Source organism: Mchenga conophoros, linkage group LG15 (assembly GCF_057382185.1).
Source record: "Mchenga conophoros isolate Kocher_MC1m ecotype Shallow Benthic linkage group LG15, M_conophoros_male_GT1.1, whole genome shotgun sequence".
NCBI lineage: Eukaryota > Metazoa > Chordata > Actinopteri > Cichliformes > Cichlidae > Mchenga > Mchenga conophoros.
This window is the reverse complement of record NC_140540.1, coordinates 6695457-6716484: the sequence shown is the minus strand read 5'-3', so window position 1 is coordinate 6716484 and position 21028 is coordinate 6695457. Positions and strand designations below refer to the sequence as shown.

At 39.7% G+C, this 21028-nt stretch overlaps 1 protein-coding gene across 18 annotated transcripts in view; it reads left to right on the top strand.

Annotated features, from left to right (window-relative positions):
* epb41l2 (erythrocyte membrane protein band 4.1-like 2) overlaps positions 1 to 21028 on the top strand; it is a 50965-nt gene that overhangs the window by 21150 nt on the left and 8787 nt on the right. For 5 of the 18 annotated variants that reach the window (XM_085246035.1, XM_085246045.1, XM_085246030.1 and 2 more), the window contains exons 5-19: positions 2027 to 2131; positions 2289 to 2331; positions 5280 to 5355; positions 6701 to 6797; positions 6972 to 7096; positions 7946 to 8033; positions 9692 to 9844; positions 9953 to 10050; positions 10450 to 10622; positions 11450 to 11535; positions 15402 to 15452; positions 15617 to 15652; positions 16386 to 16445; positions 19119 to 19283; positions 20380 to 20595. In XM_085246035.1, the coding sequence (XP_085102161.1) occupies positions 2027 to 2131; positions 2289 to 2331; positions 5280 to 5355; positions 6701 to 6797; positions 6972 to 7096; positions 7946 to 8033; positions 9692 to 9844; positions 9953 to 10050; positions 10450 to 10622; positions 11450 to 11535; positions 15402 to 15452; positions 15617 to 15652; positions 16386 to 16445; positions 19119 to 19283; positions 20380 to 20595 (1572 nt within the window). Of the gene's footprint in view, positions 1 to 2026; positions 2132 to 2288; positions 2332 to 5279; positions 5356 to 6700; positions 6798 to 6971; positions 7097 to 7945; positions 8034 to 9691; positions 9845 to 9952; positions 10051 to 10449; positions 10623 to 11449; positions 11536 to 13061; positions 15453 to 15616; positions 15653 to 16385; positions 16446 to 19118; positions 19284 to 20379; positions 20596 to 21028 lie in introns of those variants that run through there. The other 13 variants (XM_085246039.1, XM_085246037.1, XM_085246044.1 and 10 more) reach the window with 11 other exon arrangements.

Below are 21028 nucleotides of genomic sequence, written 5' to 3'. Positions count from 1 at the left end.
TGGGGTCTCACAGATTAGTTTTCGGCATCTGTTCCTTCCTAACAAGCACGTGTCTTAGACCCCCTACGCGCACAGTTGGACATATTCATTACAGATACATCACACGTGCATCAGCCTTATAGTGTTTCTGTTGGGTAAGAGAGGAGTTTTTTGTATTTTGCTAGTTTTTAATACTAAAAATGATGGTTAATAACATGTTCACCCAAAGACATGCACATTTTTTAGCTGTTCCTCTCCTCACATTCACACACTCTCTCACATTCAGCGGGAAGCTGCTCAGAATAGCCACTGTGCAGAACCACCGGAGCTGTTAACGCTTAAATCTTTGGTTCAACGACCCCTGAACAGAGCGCTGACCATTTCCCTTGCCAACATTTTCCCATTTGGCTTGAGGGCTTTTGTCGGTAGCCTCCGTGTGGCAAACCTGCATCCTAATCTACAGTATGGCAACGCCCAGCAGCGTGCCAGTGAGAGAGTGCGCTTGTTTGAATAGAAGCTGCTTTGTTTCACAAGAGATAACGCTGATATGGCAACTAACTGCTATTGTCCTATAATGCACGCGCACACACATACGCACTCACACACATATCCATCCATGCCTCCCTCTACATGCTGGCATAGTTAGGATCGCGAGAGGGAGAGATGCACAATGCATTCCAGAGATTAAATTTTCTGTTTTGCCCAGCAGGGCCTCCAACACACACACACACACACACACACACACACACACACACACACACACACACACACACACACACTCTCTCCCTGTCCATTCTTCCATCATCCATCTGTCCTATTTATTAACCCCTGGCATCAAATTCATCCCTGAGTAATAACTTAATGCATATTTTATTGGTTGTAGACCACTGAATAAAAACTCTAGCGAGACATTTTCTGACTTTGTTGAGGGTTTCAAAGAGGGAGTCTTAGTGTCACGTGGGCTTAATGCCGATTCTAAGAATTTTACTTAATGTTGGTTTCAGCAGGATTTTAGCATCACGTGGTTTGTAGTGTTTCATAGCATTTCATTAGGTACAGATGTTTCAGTTTTTAACACTGAGTTAGAAATATGTTTGAGCAGCAAGAAACAAACAGGTAATTCATCTTCTTTTAAATGACTGTGGCTCTAATCCCATTTACATAAACTAAATACATAATCTATACGACTGCCTGTTGATATTTCAGTTGACCTCAGCCAGTGCCTTGCTTGAAGGCACTCTGGTGTAGACTCAGGGACTCTAAAAGGCCACGTTCTCAGATTTGCGTGTGCGTTGCGCATGTGTTTGACGGAGTCTAGGAAAATACCGCAGATGTTTTCAGCCGTCCCAGAACAAGAAGAAAAATGCACTCTTTCATCCCCTTCCTTTCACTCTCACCACGCTCCCTGCCCAGTCTATATGTCTCTCTGCTGAATAGCACTCAGTCTGTGCACCAGTGTTACACTGAGGCTGACTAACTGAAAAGAAACAAGCGTTATTTGATTATTTCATTCTTTCCCATCATTTTTCCCCAGCTGTCCACCCTCTTTCTGTCTGACCTTTTGTCTGCTTAAAGGTTGCGCGTGTGTGTGTGTGTGTGTGTGCGTGCATGCGTGCGTGCACGCTTGCGCATGCAAGCATGGATGTGTGCTAAATGTCATTGTCATAGCTGAGTCTGGAGGATTTTATCGCTAACAGTTTTTTTTTTTTAAAAACTTTTAAAGGAATGTGTGGTCCAGATGGCGAGACTGAGAGAGAGCGTGTAAACCAATAATGAAACAGAAGAAAATGAAACACAAGGAAAAGAGAGACTCTGAGAGTGAGAGAGCTGTGGACAGGAATTTTACAAGTGTCTCATTTTGCCATAGTGAAAAGGTTATGAACTTAATCAGGGGTCCCGTGTGGTTCCAGGAATATTTCATAAGCTTAAAGCTTGATGTTTGAAACATTTTGGGGAAGAAGCTGGAAATATTAGAGTGGTTTATAATATTGTTTTAATAACAGCAGTTATAATAATAAAATAAATATAATGTTTTGTTTCTTTGCAGAAACGTGCCAAGGGTCAGTACTTATTCTTTAAGGTGTGTGAGCACCTTAATCTACTGGAAAAAGACTACTTTGGCCTGACGTACAAGGATAACCATGACCAGAAGGTTTGTATCCATAGACACACATACTCAGGGTGTAACAAATAAGTTAATAATGTCCTCATGAAGAAACCGCAGACATGGATGCTTTGATATTGTGTAGTATATATGGCAGAAGGTAACAGTCTTCTTTTTCTCTTTCCTTGTTCCCTTCTCATTCTAGTGTTGGTTGGACCCCACTAAAGAAATTAAAAGACAGATACGCAGTAAGTAGAACTTTTTTTTTTTTTCAGGACGCTGACATAAAGACACTCAAGTCCGTCCGTCCATCCGTGCATCTCTTTCGCTCTGCCTTAATGACACAAGATGGCTTTGGTTGTTAGAAAAACAAGCATCTTTGTTATCATGTCAGCCAAAAGGCAATGAATAAAATATTGAGCTAGTAAAATGGGACAAGTGTCCACATATCAAAAGAAAAACAAACTGCATCACAATTAAGTCAAACAAAGGCACCAGAGATATTTGAGACCAAACAGCAGCAGTCTGGCACCCTGGCAGAGGTTACCAGGGTGTGATCGCTCTACTTTATTATTTATTGACCTCTTTATTGACTGTTGTTCATTTATCAAAGGGGGCTGAGGTGTTGGATCTCATCTTTTGTTGACTGACAGCCATTAAGGGTGTGGTACAGAGCAGCGAACGGTATAAAGCTTTGTTTTATAATTGCATGCATGCAGTATGTCTGTGATAGTGGACAATATGCCCTATTTGTGACAGCATCTATAGTTTAATGAGAAGCTTAACGACAAACTGGAGATGAGCTCATCAAGTCACAGCTTCTGTAGTTTGTCATTGCATTTTTTTTTTTTCAGTTAAAAGAACTTTCATTTGGTGTTATTTCCTTGTTAGTTAATTTTTTAGATACAGTTTTGTACTAGCATTTCTCTATCATATCCACCTAAATCTAACATTTAAAGTTGACATTGATTTGTAATGGGTTTTACTGGGGTGGTGGACAACGAAGTAATGCCAGGTCAACATTTTTCTTGGTCATTCAGTAGTAATGCCTTGGGGGTGATGAAAGCAACCAAGTAAAGGGCATATAAAATCTATTTATTGTGGCACATTGCTTGCCATAATTGAGTATTACTAAGTATTGCAGATTGAGTAATACTCAGTCCTCCTGCAGCATTTTAATGGACCTAGACACTGCTGTTTCATATTGTCATGCTGGTTGGATCAGTCGACACAGTCACATGGACTGATTCAGAGTGCGACTCTGTAATTCTGAAAGTCACAAATGTTTGAAAATCTTCACTTCTTTTTGGTTGCTGTCCATTTCTTACTTCTCCTTTTTACACTATAACCAAAACAGGCTTTAACACACTGTCGTAAACTTGAATTTGCACTTTTAAGAGTGAGAACATATCATTTAGGCACATAAAATGTTTTTAATTAGTGCATGTTAGGTAGTTATGTCTGGGTGTGTTCAAGTGTGTGTGGCTGTCGCTCGTGGATGAGCGCTGTGCATCTGGCTGTGTGCTCAGTTTCTCCCGCTGTCTACGGATGTTTATGGCCAGAGAGAGAGACCGTACATGTGGGCTGATGTTCATTTGAGTTACTCATATTGCCTGTGTGCGTACACAACACCACGCAAATGACAGGGTTGGCACAACTCTGCTCTAAACTGCTTGGAGTTTATACTCAGCTGTGACTCTGTTTCACTGCATGCTGGGGTGGGATCTAAACATTGTAACTGAACCCTTTTCTGTTTTGTTTTGTTTCTTAAACGTGTTCTTGAAATATTTTTAAATGTTGCTATCTCTGCAGTCCTTGTGACAAAAAGTTAAACTACATTCTTACAAATTTCTGAAGAATTAAATGGTCATCTCTTAATGCTTGTCAGTAACCCTAAATAGGAAGCTTGACGTTACACTCAACATATGAAGAGGGTGTTTCCTACGGTACAGGTTATTTTAACAATATGGGTGTTGTGTGGGTGTGCATGGTTTTTAGGGCTGACACTGTAGAGAGAGAAAATGAGATAGTATAAGGTTACTAGAGTAAAGTAAAACATGATACAGTGCATGTAATAGAAAATGCTACAGAAAGTGCAGATAGATTTACAAAGGAGAAAAAGGAAAAACAGGGAAATTCATTTTACTCCAAGTGGCTGAGGCATCGTGTGCATTAATGTGTCTCAGCCAATAAAAACACAGCTTCGTCCCCCCATAAATATGAAGCTGGCTAGAATCAGATGTCTAAAGTAAAAAGATTTCCATTGCAACAGATACCACAAATAGAAAACCAGAAGTAAAACTTTCAGTCCTGAAGTTTCGGATTAGGACTTTTGAGAATTAAACTGTTTCACTGTGAGAAATAATGAGAAGATTTCTTTTTTTCTTCTTTTCAGTTTTGACATCAGTGTTGCAAAATATCAAGCAGAGAGCGCTACTCTGGATAAAATCCAGTCAGTAAACTCGTCCCATTTGTGTGGCTGTTGATACTTGGCAGCTTTCAGATTTTGTCCAAAATCAAATATACAGTTTTGGATGCCTCAGTCTGGTGATATTGTTTGCCATCTTAGTACGTTTGGAGCCAGTTCAGTTAATGCAATGAGAATTGCATTAGCTTACACTAATAAATTGGCTGGTGAGTGTAGATGATAAGCAGGTGGCCTCAGGTAGATAAGAAAGTTAAAATCAATGTTCTGGTTCTCTTGTTACTCCCACATAAGCGTCACTGGAATTTAAGCAAAGGAAAAATTAGTTTTCCCTTTTATAATAATTTTAAAGAAATGGTTTGCATAAGAAAAACTGAGCACAAGTTGACTGCTGGAGGATAAAATGGTCAGAGAACACCTTTAAAGCGCTCAGTGCTGCCAAAAAAATTTCTCTTACGTCGATGGACCTTTGAGGAGGAAATGTTTTTACACTGATGTGCGACTTTTCCAGATGGCGCGATCTTTTCTAATCTGTAAAAATAAAAAGAGATGACTGGAGACAAATTAGAACTGAAATTAAATTTGTGTGCTTCAACAGAAAACCACAGTATGACAAGGTGATGGATGTGTTAGTGGTCGTGATTAGGTCTTTGTTTATGATCAGTGAATCAGCATTTCAGTTTGATATTTGGTGAAGCTAAGAAAATAGGTTATATAAAAAATTCTCATTTTCTAGCTTTACTACATAATGATCTCTCTGTCTTTCTACAGGTAACAACTGGCAGTTTGCATTCAACGTCAAGTTCTACCCTCCTGACCCATCCCTCCTCACTGAAGACATTACAAGGTATACACACACACACACATCAGGGTCTAACACCCAGTGTTTCCTTTAAATTTATTACTTTTTATTTGTATTGAACATAAAAAAAAAAAAAGTAGCATAATTATTACTGTTTCTGGGCTCAGAGTGGGTGCCAAAAATAATAATATTTTGGGTTGACCTTCAGACATTTAGGGGATGACTTATGTCTGTCCTTAGTTTTAGTTTGATTAACTCATGTTGGGATGCTTCTTGAGGGGCATGAACATGCAAAGTGAAATAGAAAGCACAGGATAGCAACTAGCACCAACACCACAATCCAGCACACTATCACACATAACTAAAATTACACATCACAAATGGGGGGAAAAGGCAGCTCTGGTATCAAAGCACTTATCTGGCCACATATCAAATAAGAGCAAAGTAGAAAATTGAACCAAAATACAAAAAATTTAGGCCCTACTATCAAGGCCAAAAAAAGTTGGCTTTGTGCACGTTATTTCTTTTTGCATTTATACATAGGCACACACGCACAGAGGCATGCTTCAAGCACACAGCATTTAGACAGAGGTTTGTGTCTAATGGAGCGGACCGCTTCTCTGATGGTTGCACTTAAAGGCTAAACAAGGACACACTCACACTGCTGTTGACCTGCTGCAAAAAAGTCCTAAATGTTCTTCGGCTCTGTAAGTCTGCAAATTTATAAGGAGCTCCTGTTAAGTTTTAACAGTCAGATTGCTAATCAGTGCAGTCCACTAGTTGTATTCCACAGGATTTTCCACAGACTGTATCCAATACCTATTTTCTATTCATTAATTATCTAATTAGCCATATTAGAATGGAAAAATGCAGTATTGTCCTGGGACATTATATTGACCTAGTTAACAGGGAACTGTGTAACTCAATGACTGAGCTTTAAGCCTCCCTGTCAGCAAGTGTCCATCCTGCTTAAAGTGACTTTGAAAGACATTTTCAATAGGCAGAATAACACCTTTGGGTCTTTGGGTTGTTTGAAGTGACGTTTCATTAGATAATGGATTCATGACCAGAGGGTTAATCGAGGGGACAGCTTACACTGTTTAAATCCACACGGCTGCTAGACAAGTCAGTAACTGCAAATATAAACATTATGATAGATAAGTATAACAGCAGTTGTGCAAACATCAAAGAAATTTAATCCATACCAGAGGATCTTATTCTCAGGCTTAAAAGAAGCACGGATGTCTTTAATATTTATTGTGAACAATAGAAGTGCTTCCACTTCAAAGGAAACTAAAGAAAAAGCTTTGAACAAGTTTTGTTCTTGTTTATACTTGACTTGGTTTCAACTTGTAATCCGTCCTTGTTTGCCCCCTTTCTTCTTTTGTAGGTACCTTTTGTGTCTGCAGCTCCGTGAAGATGTGGCTTCTGGACGGCTGCCTTGCTCATTTGTAACTCACGCTCTGCTGGGCTCATACACGTTGCAGGTACAGCATGTGTAATTATGTACTTGGATGCTGTGTATTTATTTATCTGCGTTTACATGCACATGTGTGTGATGTGCAGCCAGTGGATACGTAACTGTCTTTTTTGGAAAAAGCCAATTCGTACATAAGTTCTTTTTCTTTTTTTGTTCTTCTTCTGTTTTTTTTTTTTAACAGGCAGAAATTGGCGACTATGAACCTGACCAGCCTCGCCCTCTGGACTTCATTAGTCAGTTGACCTTCGCACCAAATCAGAACAAAGAAATGGAGGAGAAGATTCTTGAGCTCTACAAGTCCCACAGGTCAGTTAGGAAGTTCTTTTGAGTGTATTGTATATGAGTTTTATGTGTCTCCAGCTGTGCTTTAAAAAAAAAAAAAAATTTCCTGTTTATATTTGCACAACTGGACATCACACCGATTTGTACAAGGGAGCTTCCGTTGCGTAGCGTAGAGCAGTTTTACAGTGTCTGTCATGTAAAAGTGATAATAATCCACTTGAGGGTAATCGAAATAAGACCTTATACCAGCTGATTAGAAACAGGGGTTATCTAAACCTAACAAGAGTAAGTAGCAGCAGTAGAAGTTTGATAACATAGTCAGATTGTAGGCTCATGTTATCTGTCCTCATTACATCACAACATTTTTAATAGAGTAGAAAGAGATGCGCAAAGCACTTTACCATTCCAACACAACACGCTGACTTTTAGGCAGCCTGTAGACGATTGACTGTTACTTCATTAGAAAGATTTCCAGCTTAAATTAAATTATCTTGTGGTTTGAAGTAGTGTTTTTTTTTTTCCTGTTTTACAATGTTAGAGTAAAATTTATGCTCAGTGTGTCTGAACTGCTACAGTGGAGGGCTGGTAAGGATAAGAACCGATTTTCATATTCAAACATTTCACATACGCAATAAAGAACTTTGTAGTGTAGCTATTGGAAGGCATTAAGAGACTATTTTCATGAACAAAGACTTCTACGTTTGTACGTTCGATTTGAGCCTTAACGGTACATTTAAACGGTACGACGGTACATTTAAGTTAAAATTAGAATTAAAAAAAAAATACTTGCTATAATACCATTTAAGCAGAAAATGATCACTATATAGAAATATGAGCATTTTGAATTAACTGAGCCTTTTCTTTGCTTTTCAGGGGAATGACACCAGCACAGGCTGACACCCAGTTTCTTGAAAGTGCCAAGAAACTGTCCATGTATGGCGTGGACCTGCACCACGCTAAGGTATGAATAAATGAATGAACCCTGTCCTCTCCATTGTTGTCAACATCTGTGGCTGAGCAGATTCTTTGATGTAGGGAGAGGGTGTGTGTGTGTGTGTGTGTGTGTGTGTGTGTGTGTGTGTGTCAGCTGTGCAAACACTCGGGGAGGCCATTACCATGGGAACAGCCAGTGTTTCTCACTGGGATAGCAGGTCATCAGTGTACTGCGTGCATGTTTTCATGTTTGTCTCAGTATGTTTGTGTGTCTTTATGCAGTATAGGCAGAAAAATGAGAGTCTTATAGATAGAAAGGAAGGATGAGAGATTGAGAAGGGAAAATAAATGGAGGACAGAAATAAGGCCAGAGTGAGATGGGGACAAATACTTGAAAGGGGCATGCTCCACTTTTTGCAACACAGAGAACCAAGGCAAAGATAGAAAAGCAGAGAGAGCCTTTAAAATGCGGAAAATCTTTTTTCCTTTTTTATTTATTTTTTTATGGCATACCAAAGATGTGGGAATTCAGGGAGTTGATCTATTTCTGTCCTGTGCCATTAATTTGTTGCACAAGTCTCAGAATCCCCAGGGCCCACAAAGGAACTGTTTCAAATACTGGATGTCAAAACATTTTAAAAGCACAAATGTAACACACACTGAGTAATAGTATTTCAGGGAATTCATTATTTTAGCTGCGAAAAGGAAAAGATGGACACTAAAGAGAGATGCATTTGATTCGATTCCACCTTGTTCAACATTTTTTTTTCATTACAAATTATTCTTTTCAGCAGAATTTTCAGCTTCTTGGCCTGTTTTCAGCGGAATTTTCAGTTTTTTCATCTCCTTTTTGCAGAAAGTTTAACAAGTTCACCTCTTTTCAGCACAATTTTCAGCTTTTTCACCTCTTTTCAGTTACCTGACAACCAGTTTGGCTCAGTGAGATGAGTAGCAGCCTTGAGACCAGGAGGCCCGAGTTCACCCAGCTCACGGCAACATTTCCTTTCAGCAGACAGTTCAACCTTTTCACCTCTTTTCAGCACAAATTTTAGCTTCTTCACCCCTTTACAGCAGAATTTATGGCTTTTCACCTCTTTTCAGCAAAAAATTCTGCTTCAACTGTTCTCAGCATGATTTTCAGTTTCTTCACCTCCTTTCAGCACATAGTTTTACTTCTGCTGTTTTCAGCAGATTCCACTACAAGGCATTCACACTGCATTTTCGCAGGAAATGCAACTTTTACTAGTTTTCTTTAACATTCCCTCTGTCAGTGTAACCAGCCAAAATATTTGAATGTAGCTGCAGCGCAAGGTCAGAGATCGATGAGCAGCTAATAGCATGGCAAGGCCATGTGATGTTTGTGTGCATGTGTCCTGATAAAACTGTCCATTATCCGCATATTGCATTCTCCATTAGTACAACAGATTTTTCCTGTGTTACTTCACTACTGTAATCAATACCATTAGCAGATGGTCTGGGAGCCTTAAAAGCTTTGTCAGTGTGTTAGTCTGCCAGCCAAATGCGTTACAGTTGTAATGAGTGTCACTGTTTGTGTGTGTGGTAATGGTGACCTTAAACAGTCTAATCAATCCATGCACAGTATGATCTGGCTTGGATAAATAGATGGTGTTTACAACAAATAATTAATCAAATTAATATATGTTATGCACATTTGTATCCTCACAGGATTCAGAGGGTGTGGACATCATGCTTGGTGTGTGTGCCAACGGACTCTTAGTCTATAAAGACAGGCTTCGGATAAATCGCTTTGCTTGGCCCAAAATACTCAAGATTTCATACAAGAGGAACAACTTCTACATTAAAATCAGACCAGGAGAGGTATGTATGCACACACGAATTAGGTTTACCTAAGCTATTTATTTTATCAATGTGCCCTTTTTACTGTTAAGAAAACGTTTTTTTTCTCACTGATATTGTGCTTGATAGACGGAGCAGTTTGAGAGTACAGTGGGATTCAAACTCGAGAATCACCGAGCTGCCAAAAGGCTGTGGAAAGTCTGTGTGGAGAATCACAGTTTCTTCAGGTAGACTGATGCATCCATACTGCCTGTGGAGTCACTTGTGTTATTTTTCTTGAAAAAAAGCTGTGCATCTTCCCAGGAAGTCTGTGAAGAAAGCGTATCTCAAAGTGCGTATTTGTTGCCTTAGACACAGCAGAAACACCCATATAGATAAGCCTGATGCCCGTGTTTGCTTTGCGTGTGTGCACATTTGTATGTTGTGTTTGTAGAGATGCCTGAGTATTTCTTTCATATCCTGTTCAAGGAGGAGTTGCCTGGAAGCATTTTGCTTTCCTTACCCATAGACTTATAAATGTGATGATCAGTGTTTCATTGCAAAATAAATTAATCTGAATAAGCTTTAAAAGTCATGTTTCTCTCCAGTACCACCTCATCTCTCTCCATCTCTCTTTTTGTCACTAGGTTAAATGCACCAGAGCCTCCTACCAAGGTCCGCTTTTTGACTCTGGGCTCAAAGTTTCGTTACAGCGGGCGAACTCAGGCCCAAACCCGCATGGCCAGTTCCCTCATAGACCGACCGGCGCCCAGCTTTGAACGCACGTCTTCAAAACGCATCAGCCGCAGTTTGGATGGAGGTAACAGACATGAATGCAACTGAAAGTGAGGCATATTTGATATTTCAGCTTCATTCTGAACTACGTCGAATGAATGGACAGATGGAAGGAATGAGGGGCAGATGGAAGTAGGGTCATGGATTTAGGCATTGCGCAGGGTCGTGTGCATGTCTGTGTTTGTACTGATGGTAAATGCTCGATGCCTGACCAGATACAGGAAATAGCTGGAGCATATGTTTCCTGTCACACAGTGAGAGACAGAGAGGAAGAAAGAAAGAGCTGAAAAGAATAAATGTTCTGTGGATCAAAAGTATGAAAAAACAGAACAGCAGAGTGAAGAGAAAAACGCCAATTGTTCGCATTTTGTCAGCACAAAAGTTGTCATTAACATCAGATTTATAAATAACTGTAGTAGATCATCTCATGTAGAACGGTAATAAAACCAGTGTGTTCTCTATGTCTATAGAACTGTGATGTGGTTTTGGCTTTACCTTCTTTGCCTACACATTTGTTTTGTTCTGCTTTGTTATGGAGGGGTTCAAGATTCCCAGATTCCAATTCATGCAACTGTGCACCCCTGTTTAACATGTGGTTATACTGTTAGCTGATATCGCCCCCTGCTGGGTACATTATTCTACTGCAACTTGATGTTTTATACTTGAGTTTATTTTGGTGCATTTACTCTACTACACGTTTTTGATTTTATTAAATTTTTTTAATAAAAGAAAGCTTTTTAATAAAGCTTTTATTATTTTATTTTTTTAGCAATTATTTACTTGTTATAGTTATGCAAGTTTTCAATAAGTAAATAACTGTGATTGCCGTTTCTTTTGTTTCTGATCGCGTAGCACCAATGATCAGCATAACTGAGGCTGGCAGAGAATCAGCTGAGAATGGACGCGAGCCTCACCTGGAGCTCCACTCTGACTCAAAGGTGTGTTCATAAATCAGATGTAGCATTTGCAGGTACAAGAACAGAAATACGAGATAAAAATAGAATGTGTGTAGCTCAGTTCTATTTTTTTTTTTTTTTTTTTTTTTGGTTGTTTTTTTAAATTTATACCAGTGAGTCTATGTTGTCCCATGGAAACGGTCTGTTATATCAAATAGAAATACAGTATGTACTGAGAGCTATAAATCCAGAGACAGTTTCTGCTGTTTCTTGTTACTGTTGTAAGATAGCAGTGTTTGCTTGCTTTATGTTTCTGTGAAACGATGAATATGTGTATTTTCTTTTCCGGGTTTGCAAAACTGTGACACTAGAAGTTAATCATGTGTAAACATAACCATTTACGCATCACTGTTGATAATTTGTGGCGAGTCTCCTCCACTCTGTATGTGTGTCTGATGACGATGACTTCTTAACCGTGGCAGGTGAACAAAGTCTGTTATTTCTACTCTACATGTCCCCCGCTACTCATTTCATATGCAAGTGGGTTCGATCAATTAAAGTCGAGAGTTGGGCCTTTTTCAACGGTTTTCACTGGAATCTACAGCTACAAATTCAAATAGATTTTTCTTTGTCCATTTAGTTATCAGGAATAAGTGACTACTGAGACACTGCGATATCAACCTTATCTAAGGCCAGAGGACAGCTATTAATTTGCCTCCACAAAATGTAAATGTATACAGGAGTGGTAGAGGTACATAAACCAACAAAACGAAGAAAGCCTCATGTCTTCAGTCTCATATTTTTAATGGTTTTCTTATCAACTACAACAAGTCTTAACAGAGCAGCTTTTCAAGTAGTCCAGCATTTTGCTCTATTGGCCTAACTGCTGTCCTCTACTGAGGAGCTGTGTCCCTCTTATTCATAGTGCTCACTACTAACTTGAGCCCGTCTCTGAACAATATATGAGTATACACAGATTACTGCTGTGTGCTGCTGTGCATGCCTCCTGTTCCAGCTCCCTTTCCTCACTCCCTCCCGTCTCCTCCTTACCCTCGCTCACATCCCAGCACTCTGGACTTGGCACCTGTCTTGGCCCTTTTAGTGGTGACACACCCTGTTGATACTTTTTCTGCCAGCACCTGTGCCTACTGTTTTCTGCACCTATGCTCTACCCTGCTATGTTCACTTGTAAGCGATTGTGGCGTGTTGTTCACTGACTAATGTTTTGTCTCTTTCCCTCTCTCTTTTTTCTTTCACACACTCCCTTTTTAAAAATTTTATTTCTTTATTTTGCCGTTCTCACACCTCTCTTGCATGTTGCCACTTGTTGCTGCCATTTTATGAAATCTGAATAATTTTAATTTTTGCACTCGATTATTTTGATTTGTCATTTAATTTTCATTTCTTCATGGCTTGCTCCTTCACTTTGCGGGTGTGTGCATTCGCCGTTGTTTGATCTCACCCATCTATCCACTCTCTGGCTCTCTTGTCATATTGTGCCCTCCCTCATTTCCTGCTTTTTCTTCCTCTCCTCTTGTGTCTTCCTTTAATTCTTCCCTCTCCATCAGTCAATCTTCATGTTCCCCCTCTCCTTCTCCTCATCATCCTCACTCTCATCCATCCCACCCTCCCTCGACTCCATCTCCGAGCTTGACCACGTCCTTTCAGATATCTCCGAAGATGAAGATCGTATCGACGACGTGGACTCGGCACACACGCTGTGGACCCTCCCCTCAAACACCCTGTCCTTCTTCACTGATCAGCAGTTAGCAGATCTTGAGCAGCTCGCACAAAACCCATCATCCTCCCAAACATGCTCCTCAGAGATTTTGAAATCTGTGGAGAGCTGCCAGGCTCAAACCAGAGCAACAGCTGGACTGCTAAACTGGCGAAGCTGGTTCTCTCTGAAGGGTGTGGTTAAATACGTTTCTTTTGTGTTTGGCTTCCTCTCCGTTTCAGGAAATGGCAACATGTGTCTGGCCACAGGTGCATTTTCAAGATTAATGAAGAAACTGCACCTTTTTTCTCCTGCTTTGTTCATGATGATGTTTAAGTGGGTTCCAAAATTAAATATTTGCACCATCACTGCCTGGAATTATAGAGTCTCCAATATGATTATGTCCAAATTAGATCAAATCCTTAACATTTTGACATTTAGATGGACTCATTTGGTAGCATTTCTTATCCAGCATCTTCCTCCAAAGATCAGTAATACAGTTGCTGCTTTATGTTCTCGTCCAGCTCAATTGAGTTTACCCAACATATCTTCTCTCCATCCATCAATACTCTCAACCATTGCTTCCCTCTCCTCTCTCCCTGCTCGCCCCTTTTCTTTTCCATCTTGCGGCTCTCTCCCTGCCTTCTCTTGCTCTAACCTCATTGCATCTGTACACCGCTACCTCCTGAATCCCTCCCCTCTGTTTCTGCCTTGCCTGTTAGTCGTCTTCCTCCTGGCAGTGATGCTGACAGCAAGCCAGTCTGTAGTCTTAGCCCTGATTTTAGCCACACCCCTCGGTCTGACCCTGTGCTACTTGGAGAAAGTTGTCTCCAGTCAAAGAAAAACCGCTTTGCCAGTGTTTCTCGATGACGGGCCCGATGATCAGTCTGAGAATCAGTTGAGCTCTGTTTTCAACAGGCAGGCTTCTCCTCTCACACCAACACACACGCCTCCTCGCATCAGGCACCGCACTAATACAGAGGCCACCTGGATGCAAGAGATGTGTGATCCAGCTGCATAAAAGCAACATGTATACACCTCCTGGTCCATATTCCACTCCCTCACTTTGTGTTTGACCTCTTTTTGAATGCATATGATGTCTGTCACCTCCTTTTGTTCATTTCCCCCACCAGCACTTCCTCTAGCTGATATATATTTTTTTCTACCTCTTAATTCCTTACCGTGCAAACCCCAGTGTATTGTTTGAAGAAACAGAGTAGAATAAGATTAAATTAAGAGTTAGAACAGTGAGAAGACATTAAAAATGTATAGCACAGAGACAAATATGTACATTGCCAATATAGAGAAAAGGTCACTTTATTAAGAGTTTAAAATAATGTACAGAAATTGATAGGAGAGCAGAGAGACTAAAAAAAAGGCAATGGTAATGATTAGTGATGTTCAGATCATTGTCAGAGTAGTTGCAATTAGAGGTTATTAATTGTAGAGCTCTGTTGTGGTTGCTCTGTGTAATATAAAACTGCTTAATGTCCCTCTAATCAGATGTGGTGACGTAATTATATAAATTACATAAGTGCACTTTTAAGGCAGTATCGATTATTTTTAAAAGTTATTTTCAGTTGTGTAGTTCTGCATAGAAAGGGTGATGCTGAGTAACTAATAGTTGATCACATGTTAGAATTGTACATACAGTTGCCTCCAGATGCCTATAGCACCTGCAGCTTATTGCGTTTGTGTATAATATGTAATAAACATTAAGACTAAACAGTGTTACACCTGCCCTGATCCCTGACATTCAGCACTCTGTCCTCTACCTCTCTGCACTGATCAAGTCATTTTAGACAAAACTCTTCTAGTGTTTCTGTAGTACCCATCCTGTAAACCTTTAACAGTTTCACTATTTTGGACTTTGAACTCATTATGCAGCTAAGTATAAACGTAAAGCTGTAAATATAAGGCTGCCTTTCAGTCATATGATAGAAGTATACACACACTGTAAGCAGTTAGTAGCACCTTCTGTCTCCAGATCTTGACCACCTCAGCATCCTTTCCTGTTACTGTTCCAATGGGTTTGGTGCTAAGGTCACATGACCAGCAGTACTCCCTAACACTAAAGGTTGCTGTGGAAGAAAATAGCTTTTCCCATCATCCATTTCACTCTTTTCTTTCTTCGTGCCCTTGCCTCCTTCATTTTGTCCTGACTACCATCACCATGACTACGACACTGAAGGTTACGGTGGTGGACGTAAGCCCTGGCGATGCAGAGGCCATGCCCTCCCAGGTCTGTAAGGCCTGTCTTTACCCAGCATGCTTTGCAAATATTAAAGAGATCAGAATAAATTGACATTATGCAGCTAAGAACTAGTGTGAAGTGTTTACAACATTGGTTTTATGTTGCAATGGAGCAAACCTGTCCTTATTGTCTCCTCGACTTTACCTCACCAGCACTCACCTGGATCCAGTGAACTTGGCCCCCCTCAGGTTCATTCATCTTATTGGTTATTTGGTTGTGCATTGGCCTGTGGCCCGTGTGGGTTGGTTTACTGGTTGGGTTTATTCTTTTCCCAGGGTGAAGTTGCCCTGACTTGAATCTATGGAGGTAGTTTGGGGTTTCTTTTTTAAACAAGAACCAAATCTGGAATTTTATAACCTTAAAAAAAAGTTATTGACTCATGTTGCAATAATTTAAATTTATACCTCATGCTCTACATTTGAATTCCAGATTGGGTTTGACTCTTAAAAATAGATCTGGGCACTTTCACCCAACTGTTTTCACTTTCAGATGCTCTGCTGTGGCTTACAGTTTCAGTCTGGTTTCTGGTTTGCACCTGAGGTTCTTTTCGTTATTTTTGAGTTTTCCTGAAAGCGCAGTGTGGTTTTGATGGTTTGTGTGAACATCTGTTGGTGTTTTGACTGCTTTGGATTTTGCATGTTTACCATGGGTACGAGTATCAACAACTGTGACATTCATGTGGAATACCAAAATGAAAACATTTGTGCTTGTACCCATCATCCAACGTTCACCCGAGACATTTGGGACATTTTTGGTGTCAACATCTCACTTTTTTTTGGTTATATGTAATTTTTTTTGTTGTTTTCATTCTGTTAGTTTTGTTTTATTTTATTTGTGCACTGAATTTTCACCATACATTTATTAATTTCTTTTGAATTAATTATTATTTTTTTCATTGTGTGCTGTATGTCTGCCTTCCAGAGTTCGTTGAGAGTGCATGGGGACAATATTTATGTGAGGCACAGTAATTTAATGTTGGAGGTTGGTACTGGTATCGTCCGATGGCTGATAATGAGACCTACATGTTTCTGTGTATTCTGACGCCATCAGATCTACAACTATACTGTACAAGACTGCTGCCCTCTCGCACTCTCAGGCTCTGCGTGCATGCCCGCATGTGTTTGTGTGTGTGTATGTTTGTTAATCAACTCTGTACTCAGGTCCAACATCAACAGTTATGATCTTGGAAAGTTGAAAACATTTCAGTGCTAGTTGTCCTCATTCACATGGCAGCTCCTTTGAACAGCTCAACTTGGAAATTTCACTGTTTTTGTGATAAAACACAAATGTCACCTAAACAAGAACCCAATCAACATTTCTACATGTGGAAAAACTCACAAGTCATCACCTAATTTGTCCCAATTCAACTCAGATATTTGGCATCTTTCAGCTTGATAATGTAGTTTCCACAGCTCTTGAGTTTGTGGGGTCTCTGTTTTACAAAAAAAGAGCTCGCTTTCTTTATCTGTCAGCAGTGGATGCTAAAACAAGCTACAAGAAACCGCATGACTGATCACACATTTCATACAATAGTTGTAGTTTTGTGCAGTTTTTGTCCTTTCATTTTCTCGTTGTTAGTTTCAGATTTGGTCTTTTAAATTTCTGTAATATTAGTCGGAATGTTAAAAATTATATTGCATTAGAAACAACACTTTGTGTTGGTAGTTAACTCAGTCTTAATAAAATATTTGGTCCTTATGATGTTTGAGTTGGAAACCTTTGCCACATGAAGAAAGACTTTTAAATACATATTTTTAACATTTGTATTACATAATACATTTTTTTGTTTTATTTCACTCACTTAGCTGTTGTAATGTAATGTTACTGTTGTAATGGCCAAATATTTAATTTTTTGTCTGGTCACTGAGTCCTGGGACAACACAATGAGAAAATGAGCTTTAAATGCACTACTGAGATTGTTTACAACATTTAGCCGTTATTTGATTCTCAGTAGTCCTCAACAGTTGGAATTAATCTAGCCAAGTATTATGTGATGGTTATGTTTGTAGCCAATGTTGTCTGAGGGATAGAGATGAGATTAAGGGTGTTCCTGACAGATATAATCCCCAACTAAACACTAAAAAGATTTGCGTATGTGCACAACAGCAACATCAGCCTCTTTAGACCTTTATTCTTCTCCTTGCTCCTTGGAATTAGTTGAAGTTGTGTCAGAAACCTCAGTTTTGTATCTGCACAACAGTACAGCAGAAATGGGCTCTTGCAGAAAATTTCCTTGACTGAGTGTTCACAATGGCTTCTCTGTGGACTAATGGTGACTTAAATGCATGCTCTGTGCATGTTGATTGCAGTTTTTTAAATTTTATCTTGTTGTATTCTGGATTCTCGATTGGTCAGAAGTTTGATTATTGCCAGGCAGCTGTGTCTAACCTGACTAATCCAGCCTCCCTAACACACATGAGGAGCTTTCTTCCTGTTTTCTGGTGATTGGCTGCCAAAAAGTCAAGTGATCTGTGGTGTGATAACATACTAAAACAACAAAACCTGTGTGTGAAGCATGGGGCTGATAGTGATCCGTTGCACTAGAGTAGTCTACACACTAATCAGTGTTAGCTGAAATGTTAAATGTGGTTAGAGCAGACTGAACAAGTATTTTTCTCCTCAGTATGTTGTGCCAGTGTCTCTGTGTTGGATTAAATCCTGCAGCCTTCTCAGTACATTAAGAAAATTTGTCTAATTTATCTCAATTTCATGAAATGTCTCCATGCTTGTGTGAATGAGATGAGGAACAGATGGAGGCAGACCTGGTGGAAAAGATACCTGATGTGTAACAAAACAACTATTACTAATGACATTAAAGTCAAATGGAAAAGTGAAAACTAATACTAAACTAAACAAATAAACTAATAATAAGTAAGCAGTCAGATAGGAATAAAGGGTAAGGGAGAGGCAGACTAGCACTACCAGCTCCATGCTCTGCAGATGCCATTCCTGGTCTGTTTTAAGGGAAAAGTCCTTACAAGATGGTGGGCCTTGTTTCACTGCAGCTTGCTGTAATTCATAAGTAATCAGCCGTCATGCACCAATTGTGAAACAACTCCAGTAAATCAGTATTTTCAGTGATTATCAAAAGACAACTTAGCTGTTTAAATGTCTTATAGGTCTTTTTTTACACTACATTTCAACCTGTCGCAGATTTGATGTGACAGAATTTGCTGATAGTGTGATACAGTCAAATGATCAAAATCACCGATATTGGCTGATATGTGGGTGCATCGCTAGTGATAAGTCATGTATATGATTTCAAGGCTTTTTAAACAATGCTGCAGTGAAGCACGGCGTCCATCTTGTTTCCCTTCATATTGACAGACTAATGTTCCTGTGACCACAATTTTTCCCTCCCCGTCCCTTTCTCCTTTTATCCTTCCCCATTTCTCCTTCACTATCCCCCTCCTTCTTTTCCTTCCTTCCTTTTCCCATCATTTTTCTGTCTCTTGATCTTGCTCTCCCTTTTTTTAAACTCTCCTTCTACTCTGGCTTTTACTTCCTCTTTTCCTCTTTACTTCTCACATCTCTTACATCCCATGTTTCCCACCTTTCTGATCTTTCATCACTCACATTCATGTCATTCACTCTCTGCCTGCCTCCTACCTCCCCTTCCCCTTATACCTATCCTTTCCTCCCCTTCCCCATTAGGACCATGATAAGACCCAAGAAGAGGTTCTGAAACACCAAGCTAGCATTAGCCAGCTAAAACGCTCCTTTATGGAAGCTCCACCTCCCTCTCCTCCTCAGCCCAACCAGTGGGAGAAACGGCTCACCTCCTCTCCTGCTACGATACGTTTGCAACAGCAACAAGTGGTACGTCTGTCTGGATGTTTTTGTCACTGCAAGACACATGAACTGCAGATAGTTTAGTCTACAACAATAGTGCAGGCGATGGAGCGTTATGCAGAGGATTTCAGTTGTGTCTTTTGCTGTAGAAACACAACATTGCAGTCCCTGTAGTAAAAAAAATGTTTTGACCTTTTTTTCTAATTCAAAGTTTTCTTCTTTTTGTTTTGGAGTGCAGTCTGTATCACTACACCCACTGCTTTCTTTTTATCGCTTATATTTGAATGGGTTTTTTGGAGTGTGCCAACTTTATGGCAGCAGATTTTTAATCTGCACTCTGTTACTTGGTGCCGTGGTGGTGTTTCCACAGTGTGTTCATTATAGCTCATCCATCACTTAACAATAATTTCTGGGTTTTCCTTTGAAGAAAACTGACCAAACATCAATAACTGTTCATTCCCTCCCAGCAGGACTGATGTTACGTTGGAGTTTTGACAGCACATGGGTTTCTACTTCATTTCAGTTCTACTCAAAACCAATTTTCTGATTTCTGTCTGTTTCTAGTTTACTCTGTAATAGTGGTGTAACAATTCTTGAAATCCACAGATTTGTGCATACTTTGCACTTTTGGATCCCCATTAGCTGACATCATGAAAGAGTAGTAACTTCTTTCTCTTCTTTTGGCTTTTCTCAGGTTATCCTATTTAAGATCTTATCTTCTAATATACACTTTGAATAGGTCTTAGCATCCACAGGTTTACACACTTTACTAAGAGTGTTGCTCAACAGCTGTTTCCCATCCTATATTTACACATCCTTATAACAGCAATGCAAAAACTGCTGTTACACATGCCAAAACAGTCCTTTACTGTGAAGTTTGGCTAATATACACACAGGAAGCAGCTACTAGCTTAGCTACTCCTGTGGCTATCATAAGAAGTGACTTCTAGAACTGTTACACCTCTACTATGTAATCATAAAGCATTTCTTTGTACATCTGTATGCTTTTGAGGATGATTTCTCTTCTTTTGGCTTTTCTCCTATATAAGATCTTATCGTCTGTCTCATTTGTTCATGCTTCTGTGTGTCTTCTCTCTGTCCTTTTTATTGTGTGTTGCTATAGAGTCTTGCAGAGGAGATAGCGTCAGTTCTTTTCAGTAGACACACTGACATTGGACTTGATTCAACTGCTAAGGCTGCCTGCATTTTTCCTGAACCACCACTAGATGCTGTTAAAACTACAAGTTCAGCTGCTACTTCTTCTTCCGCTGCTGTCTGCAGTTTTTCTGCACCACAAAGGCCTCTTGCAACCCTATCTACCGCCCTCTCTGCCACTGAGGTGCTTCTGCTACTACCAAGCATTTAGGAGTCGCTTTACTTTAATTCAAAAACATAAACTACTCAGGATTGTTGGTTAAAGGGGAAGTTAATACCACAATCAAATATACATGTTTTTTCTAGGCTGTAGTGCTGTTTACTTCGTCTTGGCTGTGAAGATTTCTGCCCTCTTGAATATAATAGATCAACTGCACTTGGCTTGAGCTGCTCAACACACCAAAATTGTAATAATGACACATTTACTCACCTGGATGTGAACTCTATGAGCCATTTTCTTTGTACCAAACTACACCTGCCAACCAAAGCAAGGTAGATGCTTCCTTCTGCACAGTGATATGGCTAGATAAAACTACAATCTAGAAGAAATACATGTATTTTTGATTTTAGGGTCACCTGTACCTTTAACCAATCGTCTTTCTGTTTAACTTGAGAGT